At 40.9% G+C, this 23392-nt stretch overlaps 1 protein-coding gene across 2 annotated transcripts; it reads left to right on the top strand.

Annotated features, from left to right (window-relative positions):
* The first annotated feature begins 520 nt into the window (after positions 1-520).
* gtf3c2 (general transcription factor IIIC, polypeptide 2, beta) lies at positions 521-23074 on the top strand. 2 transcript variants are annotated; one of them, XM_063902775.1, is made up of 21 exons: positions 521-800; positions 1731-1837; positions 2388-2973; positions 3403-3521; positions 3751-3947; positions 4904-4989; positions 5242-5319; positions 6054-6155; positions 6321-6548; positions 7005-7116; positions 7229-7340; positions 13526-13557; positions 13686-13815; positions 14068-14212; positions 16852-17013; positions 17498-17576; positions 17900-18028; positions 18355-18579; positions 19099-19206; positions 20670-20896; positions 20974-23074. In XM_063902775.1, the coding sequence occupies exons 2-20, from the start codon at positions 1813-1815 to the stop codon at positions 20868-20870; spliced, it is 2856 nt and encodes a 951-aa protein (XP_063758845.1). In that variant the 5' UTR covers positions 521-800; positions 1731-1812; the 3' UTR covers positions 20871-20896; positions 20974-23074. The 2 variants fall into 2 exon arrangements, with proteins under 2 accessions (XP_063758845.1, XP_063758844.1); XM_063902774.1 differs by having other exon boundaries at positions 20670-23074.
* The last annotated feature ends 318 nt before the right edge of the window (positions 23075-23392 follow it).

The following is a 23392-nucleotide window of genomic DNA, read 5'->3' on the forward strand; positions in this document are numbered from 1 at the left end:
AAATTTGACCATTTTACTACTTTCATCAGTAATAAATATCATGTTGTACATTTGATTGCCTCAAGGCTTATATCTTCCACATTAGTCATTTGAACATATAGAATAGATTTTGAGTGCTTAAGTCACCTTTGTAACACATATGGTGTTCCCAGTCCAAAATGACCACCATAGGAAATGAACGGGTAACCCTATATTATGTTCATCCATCAAATAATACACAACCATGCTAATTGTGGATTACATTTTCCGTGTATGTGTGTAAACTAGTACTTTGAGACATTGTAAAAGGGTGTTAAAAAAAAAGGTTTTGTTTTAAATGTAGGAGTAGTTAAAACAGACCTGTCAAATTTGACCAAACGGAAAGGGAGAGAGGGAGAAACGAGCACAACAGGAAGGTTAAAATATATATAAAATTGTCATAAAAACACGATTTGGAGAATAAATAAATCACTTCAGGTGTTGACGTTGAGAGTTAAAGGGTGTAGTTCCCTGCTCCGCTGGTAGGGGGCGGTGTGTTTCACCATGCTGTACAGTAACATGGCGGTCTGATGTGAGTTTCAGAAACCGGAATCAGGTTCAAACAACGCGGCGGGGACTGTCCATATTGTACCTCACGAGAAAGAATAACCGCTACAATCACATGCCCGGTATTTCTCCAGGGCTCCGGTGATATTACGCGGATTACACCCCGGTTCCAGATTTGGGACTCGATCCCGAGTGACCGGATTCTAGTTTCCCGGTTTCGGTACGAGGTTTTTCAGCCTTCGCCACCGGACCAGGAAGCCTCAGATTCCTGCAGGGTGAGCTATTAAAGGTTACCAGTATTATTACATGTGACGTTAACCGCTTACTGGCCGATTTAAGGAGAGGAGTCACTTAACGGCAGTAAAGAAAACACCAACGGCCACTTTAGCCAGTTAGCATTAGCTGTGTGACGTTAGCATCACAGCTGACGAGTCACCGGGAAAACACATGTGAAACCAAAGTATTAAAACAATTGTAAATGTGATATGTATGACACTATAAACATATGCCGAATTGATCATTGATTAAAAATCATTCAAAATCCATAGTTTCTATCTACTAATTAGCCTATTTAAACGTAAATTACAAAATAACATATGATTATCACAATACTGAACGAGATTTCGTTTAATATTTTTAGAAACACGGGGCAACAAGCGCGAAACAAAAGTAATTAAACAATTATAACTTGATATGTATGATACAATAAACATATGCCGAATTGATAAGTGGTTAAAGTTATCAGAAAGCCATGGTTTCTATCTATATATTCTCTCATGTACACGTGAAAGTACTGAAGATAGCAAAGAATAATCATAATACTGAACGAGATTTGGTTTAATATCCTCAAACAACGCGATATCATGCCTGGCTCTTTAGCTCCACGTTTCCTTAAAACATATTTTTGCTGAGAATATTTACTTTGTAAGTTGTCAGATTGTTTTAAAATACAATAAAAACATCTCTTGCAATGTTGTAGAATTGTGGATGACAACTTGGAGTCAGTCTGTCAGTCCAGAGTAACCCTGAGATACTATGATGAAATATTACTGTATAAATGTGTACATTCACTGTATGCCTCTTTAAGTACTGATCCTGATTTGTTGGTACTATATTCTCAGATAGTATACTTCTCAGATGTAGCTTGGTTGATTTTAAAGTTTCATGAACGCTATATCTGTCTTGATTTTGGTTGCTTCTCTCAGTTGGAGCTCATTCAGAGTGAGAAGACTCCATACATGAGGAGGCTCCTGACAACACCACCAGAGCACAACAAACCCAGGGGTTATGGATCCTGTTGACTCTGGAAAAGGTAATACAGGCAGTAACACCTCAATGCATGAAGTTAATATCCATTTCAAAAGTGCAATATCAAGATACTGTTGCAAAATAAACTATAGTTGCTTGTTGTTGACTCTTATGGTCAGTTTTGGAGGAGCACTTTGAGTTTCAGCTTAGCATCACTGCTTATATGCAAATAATAATCGGATAATAAATATCTTGGAAGCTGTTTGGTTTCATTACAGTGTTGTGTTCAAATTTCCTCCACCTGGGCCGATCCTATAGTTAAGTGGTTAGGGCACGAGTCTTTGTTGTAATTACTCAGAGCCGTGAGTCCTTGGTTCAATCCCTGGCTGGTTACTGCTTGACTTAACAATAGAAAATGTCATGTTCCTTCTCAATTCCATCCCTTAATAATAGGTTAGTCTACAATATTGTTTAAAATTATGTACTGGTATGTAGTGTATCATGGTAAATTTGATAGTCTTTTTTTAGTAAAGCTAAAGTCTTTCAATTGTGGTTTCAATAGTTTTTAATGATTTCCACCCACTATTTTTCTAAATTCATCGCTGTCCCTGCAGGGCCAGAGAGTTGCCACTTATCACCCAGCTCAAGAAAACGCAAGAAAAATTCCAAATATTTGGATTATGAAACTGAAGAGGTGAACGATGTGCAACGATCTCCGCGAAACACACGGAGAAAGAGCTCACGAGGAAAAGGACGAGGAGCAGCTTCTGAAAAGTCTCCGGTGAAGAATGGAAGTAATGAGGATACCACACAACAGACCGAAGATGGGGAAGAAGAGGAAACACTTCCAGAGTCGGATGAAACTCCTAAAAAGGCAGTGAGAGCAAAGAAGACTCCGGCCAAAAAGACTCCGGCCAAAAAGACTCCGGCCAAAAAGACTCCAGCTAAAAAAACTCCGGCCAAAAAAACACTTGCTAAGAAAACCCCCGCCAAACAAACTCCCACCACTGCTGAGAGTCTCCCAACTGGGGAGGGTGGGATTGAGGCTGCTGTGGAGCAGGAAAATGGGACCCCAAAGCCTAAGAGAAAGTATGTGAAGAAGCAGCAGCCTGTAAAGGAAGTCGCTCCAGAGGAACCTTCGAATGAAGCCGAGGAGGAGATGACGCCGAGCGGACGCCGCAGGAGAGGAGCTGCAAAAGTGTGAGTTGCATACAGAATAATCTACTGTCTATTACATTTAGCAGGATGGAGGTGCAAACATACATACACCTTTTTTTATATGCAATTTAGCATGTGTATATTTATAGAAATAGAAATATATGCTTGTACATTTCTACTTTAACTTCTAATGTTTGTATTCATTTTTCTCCTTTTTTATTTTCTATTTGACTTTTTACTTTTTTTTATTGCATATTCTTAATTTAACGTTGTTTATATGAAAAGTTTTATTACATTTTTATTTTATTTATCCTTTTTTCAAATCTTTTTTCTCTCAGAACATCTCTTTTTAATTTTCTGCAAATTCTTCCTATTAAAAAATTCTAATTCTGATGAAAAATGCAATGTAGAGCAATGTAGTTTTTCTATATAAAAACTGATGTTCAAAATGTGTTCACATAACTTATCCAGGGCATTGCAGTACCTCCAGAATTTCGCAAAAGAACAGCTCTGTCATCCCAACGACGAGTCGGGCTCACAGCCGAGGAACAAGAGTGCCACAGAGCGGAAAAGTCTCAAAGGAAACAAAGGTACAAGATGTATTGTATTCTTATGTCACACATTCTGCACAATTTTATATATATTGATTTTATTTTGAATACATATGTACTGAGAAATGTTGGTCGAAAGTTAAAAATGAACGTATCTATTGCCACTTTAGTTTCCAGAAGAATGAGAAGTCAGTATAACACAGTATTGAAGACACACCATAATAACATTATTTACCTATGTCTCCCGCTTGGCATTAATCACCTGCAGGGCGTAAAGGCAAAAAGCGGAAATGTGCAGACTCTGACTCTGGAGAAGACGAGGACTTTGTTCCAGATGCTGCTGATGAAGAGGAGGAGGCTGAGGAGGAGACGGACAATGAAGACGAAGCAGCATCGGCGGAATCGGCCTCAGACTCCGAGGCGTTTGGAAGAACTCCAGGATCCTGTAATGTGAACCGAGGCTCTGTAAGTATAACTGATGCTTTTTACCCAGCAACCAGTGAACAGCTCTTAGCAACGGAGGGATTACATTTGAAATAAAACAGCAACAGCAGCATTTCATTTTCAATTCAAAGGATTCATAACTGCGATCATGACTTTTCCGAAAAAGAAATGTCTATTAAACGTCATCACACCCAACATTAGCCGCCTTTAGCTTAGTGGTGGGGACGTGAAGTCATGTGACCATGCTGTAGTTCCTTTATAGACCAACATTAGCCGCCTTTAGCTTAGTGGTGGGGACGTGAAGTCATGTGACCGTGCTGTAGTTCCTTTATAGTCCAACATTAGCCGCCTTTAGCTTAGTGGTGGTGACGTGAAGTAATGTGACCATGCTGTAGTTCCTTTATAGCCCAACATTAGCCACCTTTAGCTTAGCGGTGGTGACGTGAAGTCATGTGACCATGCTGTAGTTCCTTTATTGCCCAACATTAGCCGCCTTTAGCTTAGTGGTGGTGACGTGAAGTAATGTGATCATGCTGTAGTTCCTTTATAGCCCAACATTAGCCGCCTTTAGCTTATCGGTGGTGACTTGAAGTCATGTGACCGTGCTGTAGTTCCTTTATAGCCCAACATTAGCCGCCTTTAGCTTATCGGTGGGGACGTGAAGTCATGTGACCGTGCTGTAGTTCCTTTATAGCCCAACTTTAGCCGCCTTTAGCTTAGTGGTGGGGACGTGAAGTCATGTGACCGTGCTGTAGTTCCTTTATAGCCCAACATTAGCCGCCTTTAGCTTATCGGTGGTGACGTGAAGTCACGTGACCGTGCTGTAGTTCCTTTATAGCCCAACATTAGCCGCCTTTAGCTTTAGATTTTTTGTCAAGGGTGAAGTTGCGATGGCTAACTTCTGGGTGGGACTACAAACAAATAGTTCATCACACTTTACTACAATTGATTTGATATTATCTCCTTTTCGTCTGCAGGCGGGCCCGTATTTCAGAACCCCCAACGGACTCCACAGCGGCATCATGAAGACTGTTTGGGAAGCTACTGAGACCACCAAGAACTTGTGAGTAGCTAACAGCTAACAGCTTCAGTCTGGCTGTTGTGACAATGAAAAATAAAGATCTATCCGTCAGATATTTAAGCATTGTGTTATTTTCACTAAGTGTTTACATTGAATTGAAGAAACATCCACCCTGCAGCAGACAGAATCTGTGATTGAAAAACACTAATGTGTCAAACATTTAGAGACGAGCCCTTTGTAACCACTCGTTGTCTTCAGTGTGTGTTTGACTGTTGTGATGTGTGTGTTTTGCAGCCGGGAGGAGCACTACAGCAGCTGGGAGTTCCCAGAGTGGATCCCCTCCTCCAGTGACTGGAACCTCGTACCTCAGAGGTAGTTAACATTTGACCTGTGTTTGTTATTAGAGAAAGGATCCTGTTTTTGTTTTATTTTCACTGGACTTTTAAAGTAAAAGTGTGAAATAGTTTGGATCTAAGTTGGACCTTTCTCCCTGTTGGCACCTTGTTGTTTCTATCATGACCTAACTGTTTCAACTACGTTTTTTGGTCAAATGCTTTTAATTAAATCTTTTTTGTTAAACACTATGATCATGATTGTGTTTTTAAAGGTGCTCTATAAATAAACTTGACTTTTCTACAATAAGGGATCTTGTAAAGGAATTAAAGACAAGCTCATAGTCGTATTTAAAGCTTTATTTCTGATGAGAAGGTGCACTTAAAAGGTGCTCTATACAGAAACATTTTTACCTTTTTCACTACAATGGCCAGTCTAGTATTACTTCTATCATTTCGACTGATTTATATTTTATTTTTGCACAAACGTCTAACCCATGCAAGCCCCCCAGCTCCTTGGCATTCAGTACCTGTGAACAGCTGATCATGTTTAAAGCTAAAACCTATTTTGGTGTACAAGTTTGTCAAGATGCGGTTAGTTTATTTGCTGAGATGAGATATTTGATCACTGCAGCATCTTACTGAAATGTGAAATGATTAATAGAATCACAAGTGTGTTATGAGTGCATCTGATTTTATTTTTACTTGGTATTTTAATGGGTATATGTTTTAGGTATGTAATAATCCTGCCTGTCTTCTTATCGTGTTACTCAGTGATGTGGAGAAGTACCTGCCTCAGGAGCTTCAGTCGGCGGCCTTCAGAGTGTCCAGAGACGGCCTCAGTAAGGAGGAGACGCCTCTGCAGAGACTCAGCAGGTCAGACTGAGCATCATACACATATATCAGAACATGTCTTCACAAAACAAATGCAATTTAGCTTTCAAAAATATAAACTTTATTGCCTACATTTTAAAAGTCAGATTTGTCTTTTTAAAGTGAAATCCTCCTTTTTATTTTAAAGTGTCCGTGTTTGTGTTCCAGGTTCTCTGCACTGCCGGCCCACCAGGAGCGCTGGGACATGTTGCTGTATGCTGGAGGACCGGTCTGGGCCATGGAGTGGTGTCCCACCCCTGACGGAGCTCCGGCCTCGCAGTACCTCGCTGTGTCCTGCCATCGCGGGATGGACGACCAGCACTGCTTCAACAAGATGTACGGAGGCCCTGCGCTCGTCCAGCTGTGGGACCTCGGCCCGCTGAAGTACAACTGCAGGTGAACAGGAACAGGATGATGTAGCACCGGCTGAATCAATTTATTTTGAGGTGGTTGCAGCGATTTGACGACTCATTGATTTGTCATATGATTCTTCTTCAACGTTATTTTTTATACAAAACAGCTTTTTTTTTAAGACTCTCAAAGGAAACTTGCAGCCTGCACGAATATATTTATGATGTACTTAATCTTTGAAGTATTTTTTCTTGTACAATTTAAGATCATCCTGGTTTTTTTGTCTCTTAAATGTTGAGATTTGCTGCTTTTTCTCTCTGAAAACATATAAAATTCACTATCTTTGGGATTTGGACTGACAAAATTAGACATTTAGAATAATCACGTTGGACTCGAGGAAGCTGGGACTGATCCTTCATCAAAGCCCCATAATTATCTATTTCAAATATTATTATTCCTCCTCGTTTGTTTTGCATGATGCATCCTCCTCTGTCCCTGCAGACCCAACTCTCCTCCAGCTTTGGCCTACGGCTTGGCTCAGGACAAAGGCTTCATCTGGCAGCTGAGCTGGTGTTCTGCAGGAGGCTGGGAGCCCCCCACCTGTGGCAGGAAGGTGAGGTGTTCTTCATCATGATTTTTTAGGAGGCTAGTTCATGCATATTCAGTCTGGATTGGTTCGTCAATGTGTGACAATTAAAACATGTTCTAAATATCTTGCACCAAAGGCTCCTTTCCTGCCCAGACTGGGACTCCTGGCTGTTGCTACCTCCAATGGTGTGGTCACCATTTATAGCCTGCCCCACCCTGATGCTCTGCACACCAACAAGAAGCAGGCTGGTGAGTCTGAATCAGATTTGTTTACAGTCTGTATACAACCCTATTAGAGTAGTAACCATGCATTTACTTTATCATACTATGAAAAATATTCAGACACCAACATTGAAGTGTGTCCTGTGGTCAGCAGAGGGCAGCGTTGCCTTTCTAACCCTCTGCCCTCAGTAGGTTGTGTACCTGATTCCTCCTGAGTACAGGACTGCAGTAAAGCCTCAGAGGTGTTTTCCATGGCAGCATACAACTCAACAGCTGGATCTGTTCTCATCTCACTGAACAGAAGCTTTGCTGCAGTGTGTTGCTCCACAACAAAACAGAAACAGAGAATGTAGGCAAACAAATCCACCTCTTTTGTGTTTCTGTATCAACTCACAGAGACATCTTCTCTGACTGCGTGAAGGCGAGGCTTTCTGCTGCAGCCATAGGGACTTTGAAGCATCATGACATCCCTGAGAGTGATTTGGGTCCATTTGTTGACTCGGACATTAAGAGTCGCCTCAAAGCAAACACATTTGATATCCGGAGAGCAGGTATCCCACATTAAGGGAAAGGTTGAAAGAAGAGTCAAAACCACTTTAAAGGTCCTGGTTTGGCTGACTGTAAATCACAATTTTGAGCAATATACGTATACATTGTTTGATCATGAATACATAGGGGGAATTATAGAAGTATGTAGTCACAAATAATCACAGAAAACCAGATTTCAAAAAGGATTATGAGGCATATCTCGCTGGCCTGGGAGCGCCTTGGAATCCCCCAGTCAGAGCTGGTTGATGTGGCCAGGGAAAGGAAAGTTTGGGGCTCTCTGCTGGAGCTGTTACCTCCGCGACCCTGACGGAAAAGCGGGAGAAGATGGATGGATGGAGGGATTGTTTTACAACTAAGATTATTTTGATGGTTTTCTCAATTATCTTTTTAATTGTTCTTCTATAATATGTCTAAATATAGTTAAAAATGACAACTTACAACTTCTTAAAAGCCAGGTTTCTGATGCCAAAACATTTAGCTATTCTGTTTACTGATTTAATGTTATAAAACTGAGAAAAGCTGCAAATCTATACAACCCGAGAAGCTAGAATCAGTGAATATTTGAGATTCTTGATCCTAAAAATGACAGAAAAAAGTTGCTGAAGAATATTCTGTTGATCCGCTAACTCAATTGTTTTAGATTTATGATTCAAGGCAACACATTTATACATAAGCTGATTTCATGGGCCTATTATACTTTTTCTTCTTCCATTGGACTCCTTTGTTTACTCCCAAAACACAGTGACATCACTGTGTAACACTCTTGCTTCTCTTGGCTAGCGCTCCAACACATTGTACGTGATAGGCTTAGGGGCGGGACATCTCTAAGAGGCTAACCAATCACAACAGCTAACCAATCAGAGCAGACTGGGCTCTGGTTTCAGACCGAGGGTGGAAAGAGGCGCTGCAGCACAGGCAGTATGAGAAACATAAAGAGCTTTCTGAACATTAGAGCATGGAGACATGACCCAGGAGAGACACGGAATAGAAATATGAGGATAATGGGGCCCCTTTAAGTCAGCATTAGGTATGAAATCAGTCACACGGCAGCATATCCATCATATCAGACAGGGACGTCGTTATAGGACAGTATCAATGAAGACCCTCATCCTCCTCGAGTGTTCGTGCATGTTTAGTGCTTGCGGGTCTATTAAACTGTTTAATGCAGCTTTAACAGCTAACTGAAAGCCTAACACACACACACACACACACACACACACACACACAATGCTTTCCAGGAGTGTGTGCTGGCATTATTGATGCTGGAGCCTGTGGCCGGGTCCATTTAGATCACTGCGTCAGCTGCCTCTGGAGCTGTGCTGATAGAACGCTGTATGAATGTGATTAATGGCCAGTTTATCTGCAACATCCATCATACACAGAAGTGTGTGTGTGTGTGTGTGTGTGTGTGTGTGTGTGTGTGTGTGTGTGTGTGTGTGTGTGTGTGTGTGTGTGTGTGTGTGTGTGTGTGTGTGTGTGTGTGTGTGTGTGTGTGTGTGTGTGTGTGTGTGTGTGTGTGCGTGTGTGTTTATCTGTCTGTGTCTGCCCATCTGATTAAACACTGCACCAGTCTAAGAACATAACATTTCAGCAGAGCACAGACTGGGAAAGAAAAACGCTTCCACAGTTTTTTATATCGCAGTAATCCCAACCTTACATCCCTTAAAGCCTTTTGTTACAGGACGTATCTTTAGAGGCGGATATTTAACCTTATATAAAGGTTATAACATGTGTTTTAGTGTGATTATTAGTGTGAACTATGATTTTTTTCAAATAATTACGGCATCTTGCAGAGTTTGATTTGTTTTAGAGCTTTAAACGACCACATGTCGCCTGTGAATGACATTTAATGCAATATTTCTACATGAGCATGCACACATTAGTATTTACTTGGATTAAGTACACTCCACATTTCATGCAATTATATGGTTTTAACCTTTTAATTTATTCATTATTACTAAAACACCACTGTATTTATTAATTTGAGCATATATATATAGTACAAAGTGTACATTTGAGCTTTTTATGTTAAGGTTTATCATTAAATTATTATTCTACAATGTGGAAAAACCTCATTTCTCCCCAGAATGAACACCAGCTCCATATAATACATAATAATTATACATAATAGAATATATGACACTCCCATGCATTGAAATAGACAAACACACAATTTTGATTTAGGGGCTCCACTACCGAGGAGCTCATCCATGTGTTACTATTTGAATTAAATACAGTATATTGGCCGACAACACACTCCTCTATATTACACATGGCTTAGTTTTCCAATGAAGAATAATTTCCAGACATAGAAAGCCGAATAAATCCTGACATTTCCATCTTTTTTGTATTCTTTAACGCCGTTTCTTCATGGCCCCTGGTTTCCATTTTATTTTGTAGCCACGGGTCATTGGGTGCGGAGAGCCTCTCCATCAGTCCCCTGCCTGCACCCATAGGTTACAGTTGTAGAGAGAAAGGTTGCAGAGCACTCACATTTAGAAACAACGCCTCCTGAACACAAACACACACACAGAGGGAGAGAAGTGAACCGAGACCTGGACCCCTGCTGAGCAACAGGGTCGTAGCTAGGGCTGCACGAGGAATCAGTATGGTTATCAAAATGGCAACAGTGCATCACCTAAATCACAGTGAAGGCAATGTGTGATACAGGTCAAATGAGTTGAAATACGGGCTCTTTATTTTTCTCATACTGCCTGTGCTGCAGCTCCTCTTTTCACCCTCTGTCTGAAACCAGAGCCCAGTCTGCTCTGATTGGTGAACCTCTCAGAGATCCCGCCCCTTAGCCTATCTCATACAATGTGTGTACAACGCTAGCCAATAGAAGCGCGAGTGTTACATAGGGATATCACTTTGGCTTTGGAGACCATTTACATGCAACAAAACCTAGAGAACAGACTACAGGACCCCCAAAAAGCATAGTAGGGCCCCTTTAATCCAACCTCTAGCTAATGATTACTTTCATTAACTACTCAGCAAGCATTTTGATTTGGTTCCTTAACCATAAACATTTCAATAAGTGACCTAATGATTACTTATAGCAGGCAGGATGTAGCCATTTGATAAATAAACTCTGCTGTCACTTTGAGCTGCTGACCTGGAGTGTATCCTGCAGCAGAAAAATCTCACCCCTCAGCTCGCCTGTTCTTCTAGAGGCAGACGGGGCAATGCATTTTGAAGTGGCCCTAGAGAGGACGGGGAGAGACTGTTAAATACACGTTTAACCGAGTGAAAAATGACCTGTGAAATACGTTACAGCTCCTTATAGACGTGATGAGCACTAATTGAATGCAGATTATCTCTCTAACACGACCATGGGTGGAAATAATACCCATCAGATGAAAGGGTGGAATTGACTTGGACAGGGTTAGTGTGTGTGTGTGTGTGTGTGTGTGTGTGTGTGTGTGTGTGTGTGTGTGTGTGTGTGTGTGTGTGTGTGTGTGTGTGTTCGTGTGTGTGTGTGTGTGTGTGTGTCGCTCAGTGCTGTTTGCGACAGATAATTATAAATGGCTTTTGTCCGTCCCATCTGCAGAATGAATGAGGAAGTGACTTAGAGGAGGAGGCTGTTAAATAAAGCTGCAGAATTGGAGGAGGAGGGGTAACACAAAAAAAAGACAAAAGGGAGAATGTGAGAGTCCGTAGTGAAGGCACGTAATTTACTGCGCCGTTCTTCATCAGACAAGGATCTATAATTGAAATGACAAAGAAGATGCATCACCGCGGCCAGTTGTTAGTGTTGGAAGCTATGAATTTTCCTTCTAGTAGCCGTGTATCCCGACTCTGTCAATCATCCAGGACGGGTCACAGGGAGGCCAGGATAAAGTGTGTGTTGTACTCTTATTAAACACATGAACCAGACCTTTATCAGTCTGCAGTTTGAGGCTTTTTTAAAAATTAAGATGATGCTCAGGATCTATTTGTAAAGTTGAGTTCAAGGTTAAGCACTGGACAAGCTTTATATGAGGGTAATAAGCTGAGCTAATGTTAATTAACTACTGTTATTATTGTTATTTATTGCCACTTTAACAGGAAATCCTGCGTGTGATGCAGGCTAGCCACCATCAACAGTTACATTAGACTGGGAACAACATATATAGGGTCCCAACGGAAAGTGGGCGGGGCCAACCTTTGGCTGGAAGTGACGTTAGCGCCTCATACTTTATTTATATAGAAAACCCCCTGTTTGAGCTACAATTGATTATGTTCAATACTGTTTCTTGTAAAGTTTGGTCCTATATCTCACTGTAATCGGCTTTGAGAAGTCCGAAAAACCTCAGATCCCTTCCCTGTATGAACACTGTGTTGACATACTCTCACTGACGGGGTCTAAATGTTGGTCTGGGAAAGATACCAGAGATTAGGACTTGATTTAGGACATAAGTCATATAAAAGTGTGAGTGTGTGTTTTCCTGAGCTGAGGTGAGTAGATGAGGAGCAGCGAGAGACTGTATTGATCTGATCTGTAATGTAAACTGGAGGAGGAGAGGAAGCTAATGGTGGGGAACAGTGGGACTCCTCTTTTTGTTATTGGATTCTACATCCAGTAAACAGCAGTGATTGTCAGGGCCGGCAGCAGAATGACCTCTAAAGTGGCTCCTAACATGCAGTCATTTCACAGCAACATCAGGGAGGTGCTGGGGGGGGGGGGGGGGTTATCAGCTGCTGCGTGACTTTAATCTGTGTCTCGTCTTCATCATGTTCCCTATATCCTCCTACCTGTGCAATTCATTATGATATCTTTATTTATACTAACCAATACACCGATCCAGATTTATTTTCATGTACAGATTTTTGCCTTTTTATTTGCCTTTTTCTTCAGTTGTATTTTATTACATCTTTCATTGAAATTCTGACTTTTTTTCACATTACGACTTTTTAGAATTTCGAAATAGTTCTATAAAAATTCAGACTTTTATTCAAATTTCAGATTTTTTTTCTAAACTTCGACTTTTAAAAATGGCCCACACTTTTCTAATTGTTCTAACTCCTTCTTCATGTGGCCCAAATGATCTTCTTTTAAAAATACAAACTTTTTGTCTCCAAATTTCGACTTTTTAGAATTTTCGATTATTTCTTCAGAATATTTTATTCCTAAAAATTCTTCCTTTTTTTCAAATTTCAGATTTTTTTTTTAAATGCCTGTTTAAAAAAAATGTTTGATTATTTTTTCTAAATTATTGGAAACCTTAAAGGGGAGAGGGCTAGAGATTGCCCAAATTGATTTGTCAGTTTGGGATTTGAACTGGGATTCGAACTGGCCTCTAACCACTGAGCCATCCGTCGGCCTCCTATCCCTGTATTTAAGCACAGCTAGTTCTCCCCGATCTCTACGACAAAAAAATATGTTATAGCATCTGGGAACTGGTTTAGTTTCACATCGAACAAACTACTAGCAGTTTAGCCTGAACCATAATAAATCTAAAGCTGACAAAGGCACCGCGGCAGGTCCCAGTAGTTGAACTGGGACCTCTAAATAGCAGTCCATATTTTAAGTCTGTGCGGGAACTTGGACCGGCTACCATACGATCCGTAGTCCAAGTCTCTAGTGACTGCGCCGCTGCCTGACTAAATGCTGAACACATCCTGGTTTTAACTATCGACACCAATAAGCACTCACTAAATGTGATTTATGTTTGTCTCTGCAGGGAAAGACGGTGAACAGTTGGCGATATATAAGGTAGGATCCTCTTCAAAATGCTTGTTCCTCCCCTCCTCTGTTTACCTTGTTAAACTCTGCTCACCTGCACATAACACATTAGCCAACACAACATCCAACCCTCACATTTGTCCTTGTGTTTTCCGCAGGCAGAGGGAGTGTTAACGCTGAAGCTGGGCTCCTTCAAAGCGCCTCGCCACGAACGGAGCGGACAAGTCCTGTGCATGGATTGGCTGCCCGAAAAACCACACGATATAATTGCTATTGGATTTTACGATGGTATGAATTGATTTCTGGAGATGCTCTTGAGCAATCGGTTCGGTGTCTGTAAGAACAAACAAATCCCCTCAGGTTCATCCGCACGCCTCTGAATTATTCCTGTCACTGGTGGAGAAATGATCTTCTCCCTACAGATATCACTCTACAAGTAGTTTCTTTAAATCATTTTTTGATGTATTTTGCAGGTTAAAATGAGGAAATTTGAGCTGGTATTTTCAGCTTTTGTGTTACATTTTTCCTCTCTTTCTCCAGGAATGGTGGGTCTTTGGGATCTGAACACGAAGTCGGCGCTGTTGCGAGTGCGAGAGCCGGATAACTCGCTCAGCTTGCTGCCGTATCGATGCTTCCTGGCTCACGACCACGCCGTCCGGGCCCTGGACTTCTGTCCCGCTTCCAGGTAATCACATCTAAAATCACCTGTGGCCCCGGCCGTGGCGCAACTGGCTCGGGCACCTGCACCGTACGCCAGGGACCCGGGTTCGATTCCGGACCCGTGGTCCTTTCCGGATCCCACCCCGACTCTTTCTCCCACTGTCCTATCCGATTAAAGGCAAAAAGCCCCCAAAAAATGACTTTAAAATCACCTGTATGTTGATGCTGCACTCTCATAATGTGTGTCTACATAGGGATAAGGAAAACCAAGCTAAGAAACATGCATACTAAGAAAACACATTAAGGGCGGAGGATTTGAGCTGCAGGATTTCCCTCTGGGTTTCTTTACCCATTAGTTTGGCAGTTTTATTTACAGGCAATTATAAGGTGTGTTGTTAAAAGCAGTACTGGTTCAGTAAATCCTGAAAGTACAAAACTGTGCTTGAGTTTGGCAGAAAAGGGCTGTTGTTCCTTTCTATAAAGAACCTAATTCAAAAAGTAAGGCACAAGGCCGGGCGTGCTGCCATGTCCTCTGGAGGCTGACACCGCTCAGATTATCTCTCTGCTAGTCAACATCCACTGGCCTTCGGGCTTTCTGAATATTTGAATTTAAATGCTCGATAAACTCTGAAGCTTAGACTTCAAGCAAGCATTATTTATCCGGCTTAAGACTTTCAGAAAACACAGCCAGGGGTTTGTTTGTCTTTCTGAGGTATTTATCCTCTTAAAAACGCCTCCTTTGTTTCCTCTCGGAACAAATTGACATCAATGTAACACTCCTTCTTCTATTGGCTAGCACTCCAACACATTTTATGTGATAGGTTAAGGGGGCGGGACATCTCTAAGCAGTTGAGCCAATCACAACAGAGCCGGCCAGCTAACCAAACAGAGCAGACTGGGCTCTGGTTTCAGACAGAGGGTGAAAAGAGGACCTGCAGCACAGGCAGTATGAGAAACATAAAGAGCTTTCTGAACATTAGAGCATGGAGACATGTCCCAATCGCCTAATTACACGTACATCCTAAATGGTACAGGTGTAGAGATGACACTTACCGGCCAATATGTGATAGATAATATGAGGTCATAGCTCAGCATTTAATTTAAACCCTCGGACACGGGGTTTCATCCCTCCTAAAAGGACTTCTCTGCTCCGTTACTCAGCTGATGAATGTGTAGATGAGGAGAAAGATGGAGGGGTCATTTGCATCACCTATGCATGTCAGCAAAAGGCCTTACGGAATATACCGTGCAGAAATTGGCTTTTTATTTTCTGTCACCTGCCTCTGATATTAGGGAGTTTTATTTCCCCTAAACTGCTCAAGTAGTCTGGGTTAGGGATTTAAGGAGCTGACAAACCACCTTTAGAATGCTTAACACTGCTTTTTGTGTCGTATGATTTAAATTGTTTCACACGGTCTCTCTTGCCTTGACAGGAATACAGTTTTAGGAGAAGTGCTGAGATTACAATTCTAGTAGAAATGCTGAAAAACTACTTCTTTTTGTATTGACCATCAGCTTCCAGACTCTGCTGATGCTCTCCCTCGCCTACATGAGTTTAATCTCATATACCAGAGCCCCCCCTCTGCAGGAATGACCACTTTTAAACACTTAAAATGAGCCCAGATAATCCGACGGTGGCTCAGTCAGTAGGGACATGGACTGGGAGCCATAGGGTCGCTGGTTCAAATCCCCGAAAATACCTAAGATGGAGTGTAGACGGCCCGCTGTACAATAGTTCCCCACTGCTCCTAGTACTAGGACGGGTTAAAAACAGAGATCGAATTTCACTGTGTGAGCCGTTTGCATGAGTGTGTGGCAAATAAAGATCCTCCGATTCGATAATAAAAGAATAGGCGTGAGGAGTAAAGATTATGCTATAAACCGCTACCCAGCTTCAGGAGAAAACCGAAAATAAGAAGAATGAAAATTAAGCTTTGATAATGATGAAGAAAGACACCAAAAAAACACAGAAAATGGGCAGAAAATTTTACCGATCGGAAAAAAACGAACTAATGAAGACAAAGAAATGGATGAAACATGTACAAATGATAACCACTATTAATCATTGCCAGTGTTTGTGCTTCACACTTGTGAATTGTTATTCTGTGTGTAGATGTAGAGGGTGTTAACCTGAAGTTGAACTCTGTACATGAATAAGAAGATGTATCCTCCAGAGTGAGGACACACGTCCGGTCTGGATCACTGCTTTTTAATTACACAGCCATGTTGAACGGGATGAAACTGCCTCTCTCTGTTCCTCTTCTTCTTTTCTTTTGTCCACCTGCACGGTTTGTCATCTCTTCCCCACTGGGTTTCATCACAAAGGAATCTGTCTTGTTTTGATATTGATTGCGCGGTCTTCATTTGTTTTAAGGCAGACACTTGTGTCAGGGGGAGTGATGCATTTCATGTCATTGTTGTAGCGTTGAAATAAATTCACATATTCAGTAGAGCAGATATTAGCTCACATCATTACAACGACGAAACATTGAAGTACAGTAGAGGGAATAAAACAGAAGATAGATTCTGAATGAATCGTGAGTCTTGACTTATCCATTTTTATATTTCATACTGATGGAAAGTCATGTATTGCTTCCCTAAAAACGTGTCTTTGGAAGGTTTTTATTCAAATCTGACTTCAAGCTCTTTCTCCTTGCCCCTCAGACACCTGCTGGTGACGGCAGGAGAGGACCGCTATCTGAAGACGTGGGATCTGAGGAGGCTCTACAACCCCATTACTGTTCAGAAACGCCACCTCACCACGGAGGTCTGCTGGCCTTTGAATGCACCGGGACTCCTGTTGTCTCAGGAGAACGCCTATGCAGGGTGAGACATCCTCTCTGTTTCTCCACCTGAGATAAGTTCTACAACGACACATTGGTAAACTTGACATCCTGACTCTATAGCCTTGTGTTTAAAGGTTTTACATTAATAAACCTGAATGGAAAAGGTTGGTGTTTCCCTTGGTATATGAAGAGTTGAACAAAATCTTATGTTTTGAATTCTGGGAACATTTTTGGAATTCTGAAAAAGAAAGTTGGAATTATTTGTTAGAAGTCAGAAGAAGACCAAAACTAAACTGAAATTCTCAAAACTCCGAGAACATCCTCTTCCGTACATTAGCATGTTGTATTTTTTGAACATTATAACAGTGGCAGGACTGATGGTCCCTAATGGTCCCTATGGTCCCCATGAACATCAAGTTGAATTTCGTTTTACAACCGGTTGGCTTCTCTGAAAGGGGGTCAAGCTAAGACATAAGTTGTCCCTCGTTTCCTGTCTAATTGTTTTGCTTTTATTTTTTATCCAGTTACTTTTCGCAGGGGGTGCATTACTTTGACCATCAGATGCGCTCTGTCTTTGCCATTCCCCGGACAGGCACTCTGTGGGTAAGTGTGCTCTTATTTTTTCAGCAATGGAGCTCTATGGCTCAGAAGAGGAATATATATCTGACACACTCGTATCTTAAAAGTACTTTCAGTGTTAGTTTTAGGTCATTTCATTGTATTTAATAACAGTCGTATCCTCTATAACCCTTAAAGTTTTTAATTACTTTAACTTCCTTTTTAAATGCCCTAATTTAGAGACCAATGTTTTCACTGGATATCAACCCGTTATAATATATAATGCCACATAACACTGTTGAAAAAGCATGATAATTCAAGAGGGAAACAGCAAGCACAATATCTTAAGGCCGATTTTTCTGTTGCAGTCCTTATCCTACACAGAGTGGATGAACATCGTAATGACAGCAGACAGTGTGGGAGAGGTGATCCTCTTCCTGTTACCTCAGATCAGCATCGCTGCGTCATACGTCAAACGCACTTTAGAGAGACGCTTTGTAAGTATTCTTTCTGATTATTTGATTAGGTTTCTGTATTGTTTCTTTTGGATTTGACTTCACGACTTCACGTCACCACCGCTAAGCTAAAGGCGGCTAATGTTGGGCTATAAAGGAACTACAGCACGGTCACATGACTTCACGTCACCACCGCTAAGCTAAAGGCGGCTAATGTTGGGCTATAAAGGAACTACAGCACGGTCACATGACTTCACGTCACCACCGCTAAGCTAAAGGAGGCTAATGTTGGGCTATAAAGGAACTACAGCACGACTCAATCTATTTGCCCTTAGGTTAACGTGTTCCCCCTCTCTGTTTGTCTTCAGCCCCTTTACATCACTTCTCTGGAGCCTCATGATGCACCGACAGAAGAAAATCAACAGCTTGAAGGAGTGGAAGAAGGAGATGATGTTCAAGCATCTGAAGGAGGGAATGAGAACAATAATGTAAACGGAGGAAGTGTTGGAAATGATAATGGTCTTTCTCTGCGCATCCAGACGTACAAAGATGCTGAGAAGAGATTCTACCTCCACCACAAAGACATCAACACGGTGAGTAGATTCAAAGAAGCAACACGTAAAAGTCATGAAGCAACGCCTGGACAGTTTTTTATCCTTACTTATTGTTCCTTATCATTATTTTGCTAATTTAGACTGCATTTTAGCCAACATTTAAAAAGTATTTAGGGCTGCACAATTTGGAAAACTAATTGAGATTCTTTTGACTGATGTTGGATTTGCGATGTAAGAAGGATTGATTACTTTGCATCATTCTTCCCCGCCACAACACTTCAATCAAAAGGTTAATTTAATAAATATTTAGCCTTTAAAGAGGCTGTAAACAGATTTGAACATTAATAGTCTGACAATGACAGGCATTGTGTAATGAGAGGTGTGATTGGTGCGAAGCTAATGGGTTAGTTAGCTCCGGTATTTATTGCACAGGTTTAGAAAAACATGATTTACTGGTTCAGCCTTTAGTGTCATTTAATCTTAATATAATACTGTATTTGAAACTCACACACACTGCACACGTTACAATATCATGAGCATCTAAATTCCTGCTTTCAGGTAAGCTTTGCAGGAAGTGATAAGGGAGCTTTGTGGAAACACATGAAAAACACGGAGCTGAAGAGGAAGCTGACCTTGGATGAGATGCCAATGGCTGCAGTACACAAGGTAACACACACACACACACACACACACACACACACACACACACGCATTAATTGTCTCATTTCTACCTTATTTGTCATATTTGTATGTATGCTTCTTAATTAATATCAAGCCATCTTTGGCTTTTTACTTGCTGTAACAGTGTAAATTTCCCCTCTGTGGGACAAATAAAGGTATTCTTATTCTGACACACACACACACACACACACACACACACACACACACACACACACACACAGACTCCTGCTGCAACAGGACGTGAAGGCAGGAAAGATCAACGGTAGAATGAAAGAGAAAAGGAGGTGAGAGGCAGAAGAAAAGCCCCTTCCTCCTCTGATGGGCAGCTATAAAGACGGGTTGAGTGTAATGATGTGTAAAATGAGAAAAATGTCACCCCACGGTGGAAAGGAGGGCGGGGGAAATAGAGAGCAGCCATTTGAGGATTTGATGTGTTTAATTTTAAGAGGGGGCAGAGTGGAGGGTGTCGCCGTGCCCTCTGGGATGACATGATGGACCACAAAATGTTATTAGGTTAGTGACTGGCTTTTGGTCTGAAGGGGATGAATGGATAAGAAAGAGGAAGGGACTGACTCAGGAAAATGAAAGTATAGGCACCAGGAGGATTTATGGTTGTAAAGAGGCGGATAGATGAGCGTCGGTAGAGAAAGGAATGAGGTGGCACTGATATTGACTCACTGAGAGCTACAGCTGAGTCATTCAGGGAAGAGTGGATTCCTCTTGAATACAAGTATTGTTAGCTTTTAATAACAATAACTCAAGGAGAAGAAAAGTAGTCATCAAGATGAATAAGTCTAGGAGAGCTGACGTGATTTGTGGAGTTCCTCAGGGATCGATACTCGGTCTTCTGCTATTCAGCTTGTAGACGTTAAGTCAATGTGACAAACATTAAGCTGATGACACGGGGAAATCTGTCCCTGTCCTTGAGACTTCCTCTTCTGGCATTGATTGAACCTTTTAAAGACTCTCTAACAAATGTCCTTTCATGAAAAGTTAGACATCTTAGCCATTTTGAGGCATAAAGGAGTTTTCCTTGGCCTAAAACTTATATATCACTCTGCACATTTGCCTCATTTGGTATGCACGTTTCTATGAATATAGAAAGAAGTATTACAGAAAGTAAAACGTAACTTTGCTTGAATACAATTTTCTGGCAAAACCCTATTTGTTTTTGGGTAAGGTTTATGAGCAAGAGGTTTAGTTCATTTTGCACGTGAGACGGGTATTATTCACATTCAGACATCAACCATGTGGACGACTGAATTAATGAGACACAAATTAAGAGCTTTTTGAACATCAAAGCAAGGAAACAGGTCACAAAATACAAATATGAACCTGAAAATGAGCAGAAAATGTCCTCTTTCAGTATTTTCAAAGTGTAGTTGACCTCTGCTGCAGATACTGTGAGCACAGAAACCTTTTCTTAATTACCTTCCTCTTCTCTTCAGGTGCGTTTCAACCCCAACTTGTGCTGCCACACCTGGCTGGTGTCGGGGGGGCAGGCGGGGCTGGTGAGAATAATCTGTCTGAGGTCGATGATCAGCGCCCAGGCCAAGAAGATCATAAGTGAGAAACAGACTCAGTTCAACCAAAAGTACGCCACGAAACAGAAGGAGGCGGACGTCGACGCCGGGAAAGAGGATCTATAGCAGGAGCTTCACCACAGGATCAGAAGGTGGAGCACAAACACAGGCGGGAAAGAACTTGTACTTTTCAATTCATTCATGGTTTATCAGAACTTCTTTTCTGCAGGGTTTACATTCGAGAGTCTAAAGGCAAGGAATGATTGATTCTGCAGGTTTTGGGTCATTTTTCAACAAGAGCAGCTCTTTCAGGAACTCTGAATCTGTTTCATATCTTCTCCATGTTATTGGAGAACACAGGTAAGAGTTTCCTGCTGATACCTCAACACCTCCACACTCTAAAACGTGTGTTAGCACTGAACTAAACAGCTCTTTTACTTCCCAACAAACGTCTCATAGGCACGGCAAGGTATCATCAACTTGACACTTTATTTTCTGCAAAGGAGTTTGAGCAGCGGGGGGGGAAAACGCCTTCCTTATTGTGCATCAAATGAGCATTTTACACATTAGAATAATTGATTCCAATGCAGGTTTCTGCTCCAGTTTCCCTTATCTGGCACACAAATTGCAAACATACCAGTGAATTTATTCTTGACAGCAGTCGAAAGTAATAATATCAGCTTCATAAAGTCAACTTCTCTCAGGAAAAGTAGTAAATATCTGCAGCTTTTCTAAAATAATACCAACAATAAAATACTCTCTTTTTTTGTTGACCTCCACTAGAGAATGTAGTTTCAGGTGCGTCAGACTTTTTAGTTTCTTCATACCAACAACATGCTACTTACTATCGTTCGCACTTGAGTCAGTAAAATGCAAAGCAGACATCCATAATTATTATTCTGTACTTGGTGCAGAAATGAAAACAAAAATGTGTGTATTCACAAATCCAAATGAACGGCCGAGGTGCATGTTGTGAGCAACTGAACGCTAAAACCCTCGCGCCTTTTCTCCTCGTTTTTTAACTTATTTTAGCAAAGTTTTGATCTAGTTTCCAGACATTCCACTGCAGTTTATGTTCATTAGTGTTATTAACGAGAACGTTCAGCACGTTCAATTACGTTCTGTAGTTGTTGTGACGTTGTTATCCGAAGCCAACGATCATCACGCGTGTCAGTTTCGGTTCCTCCTAGTTTTAGAGTTTCTTCACAACATGCTACTTGTTTTTTTTTCCCCCCACAGTTAAAGAAACCCCCAAAATCTTTTCCAACTTCATCGTTGATTGTACCTTTTTAAAGGAACAGTACACTCCAAAAAATTGATATGTAATACTCCCCTCCTTAGGCTCTAAATGGACCCAGATTAGGAGACTCCCGAAAAAGTAAAACAGCAACAAATTAAATTCTAAATTGTCTGAAAAACTTCTTGTGCATCAGTCAGTGTCTCCTATCGGGGAATCATGGATATCCAAAAATATGTAGTTCTACTAAACTGCTGCTTCATAAAGGAAGGACTTTTTTGTCCAACTGAGCAATAATAAAGCAAATGTAGTGTTGATTTTCCATGGGCCAACAAATGGATACAAAATACTTGGACAATGATGCACAGGAAGCTTTTTTCGGTCCTTTTTATCACCTTTTTGCTGCCTTTTTATTCAAATTATATCAAAATTGGTTTGCTCTGACATCCTTTTATTTTCCAGGGTCTTCACTCTCCTAAAAACCATTGATTTTACAAAAAAAACACAAAGATCTGAGGCAAAAAGAGCCCAGAGAGGGGAACGATATACATATCTTTTATTGCTTTTGGCTGAATCTGTTCCTTTAAGCTCAATTTTGCTGCTGAAATTCTTTCTTTGCTCAGTTTTCTTTTATATTATATCAAGAACTTAGGCTTGAGGGGAAATACTTGAACTTTTGTATTGCACCTCTGGATGTTTCTAAATGAGTTTTTAGGCCTTCTCTTGGTTTTGTCTTTTCTTCACGTTGTTGTTTTTCTGATGAAGGTTTTGTTGTTTTTTTAAATGAGAGGAGCTGCTGTATTGTGACATGACCTAATTTATTTTTCCAGTGTGTACAAAACAAATTGTTATTGTTTACAGACGCAGCTGTCTTTCTTTTAGAGGTTGTCATATTAAGTTAAACGAAGGGGTGATATGATAACACCATGATATCGTCGTCAGTCCTTAACTTTGTAATGACTGACGACGATATTAAGTTGTAAGTCTTATCTTAAAATCATCAGAATGTACAGCCACTTCTGTCTTGTTATCTTTGAAATGTTTAAATATTAAATGTTTTTGTAATAAAAATATATATTGAATACATATTAAATATCGTTGAAATTTACTTCTCAATGTTTTTCTTAAACTTACTTTTCAGAAGGTCCAAGGTGAGACCATAGCGAAATATAAAGGACAAAACGTAACGAAACCCACAAAACAAAAACAGACTAGGGAGAGACAAAAGACCAACGACAAACGGAACCGGAATAATGACAGAAACGTGTCGAAGCAGATTCACGTTATAATAACCCAGGAGTTGGCAGCTAAAACGAAGGTCACATACGATGCCCATTACCAGGTTCAAACTTGTATTTAGGGTTTATTCTATACACACGATTACATTCTATTAATGACTCTTTAAGACCCC

The sequence above is a fragment of the Eleginops maclovinus genome, chromosome 15, assembly GCF_036324505.1.
Source record: "Eleginops maclovinus isolate JMC-PN-2008 ecotype Puerto Natales chromosome 15, JC_Emac_rtc_rv5, whole genome shotgun sequence".
In the NCBI taxonomy this organism is placed as follows: domain Eukaryota; kingdom Metazoa; phylum Chordata; class Actinopteri; order Perciformes; family Eleginopidae; genus Eleginops; species Eleginops maclovinus.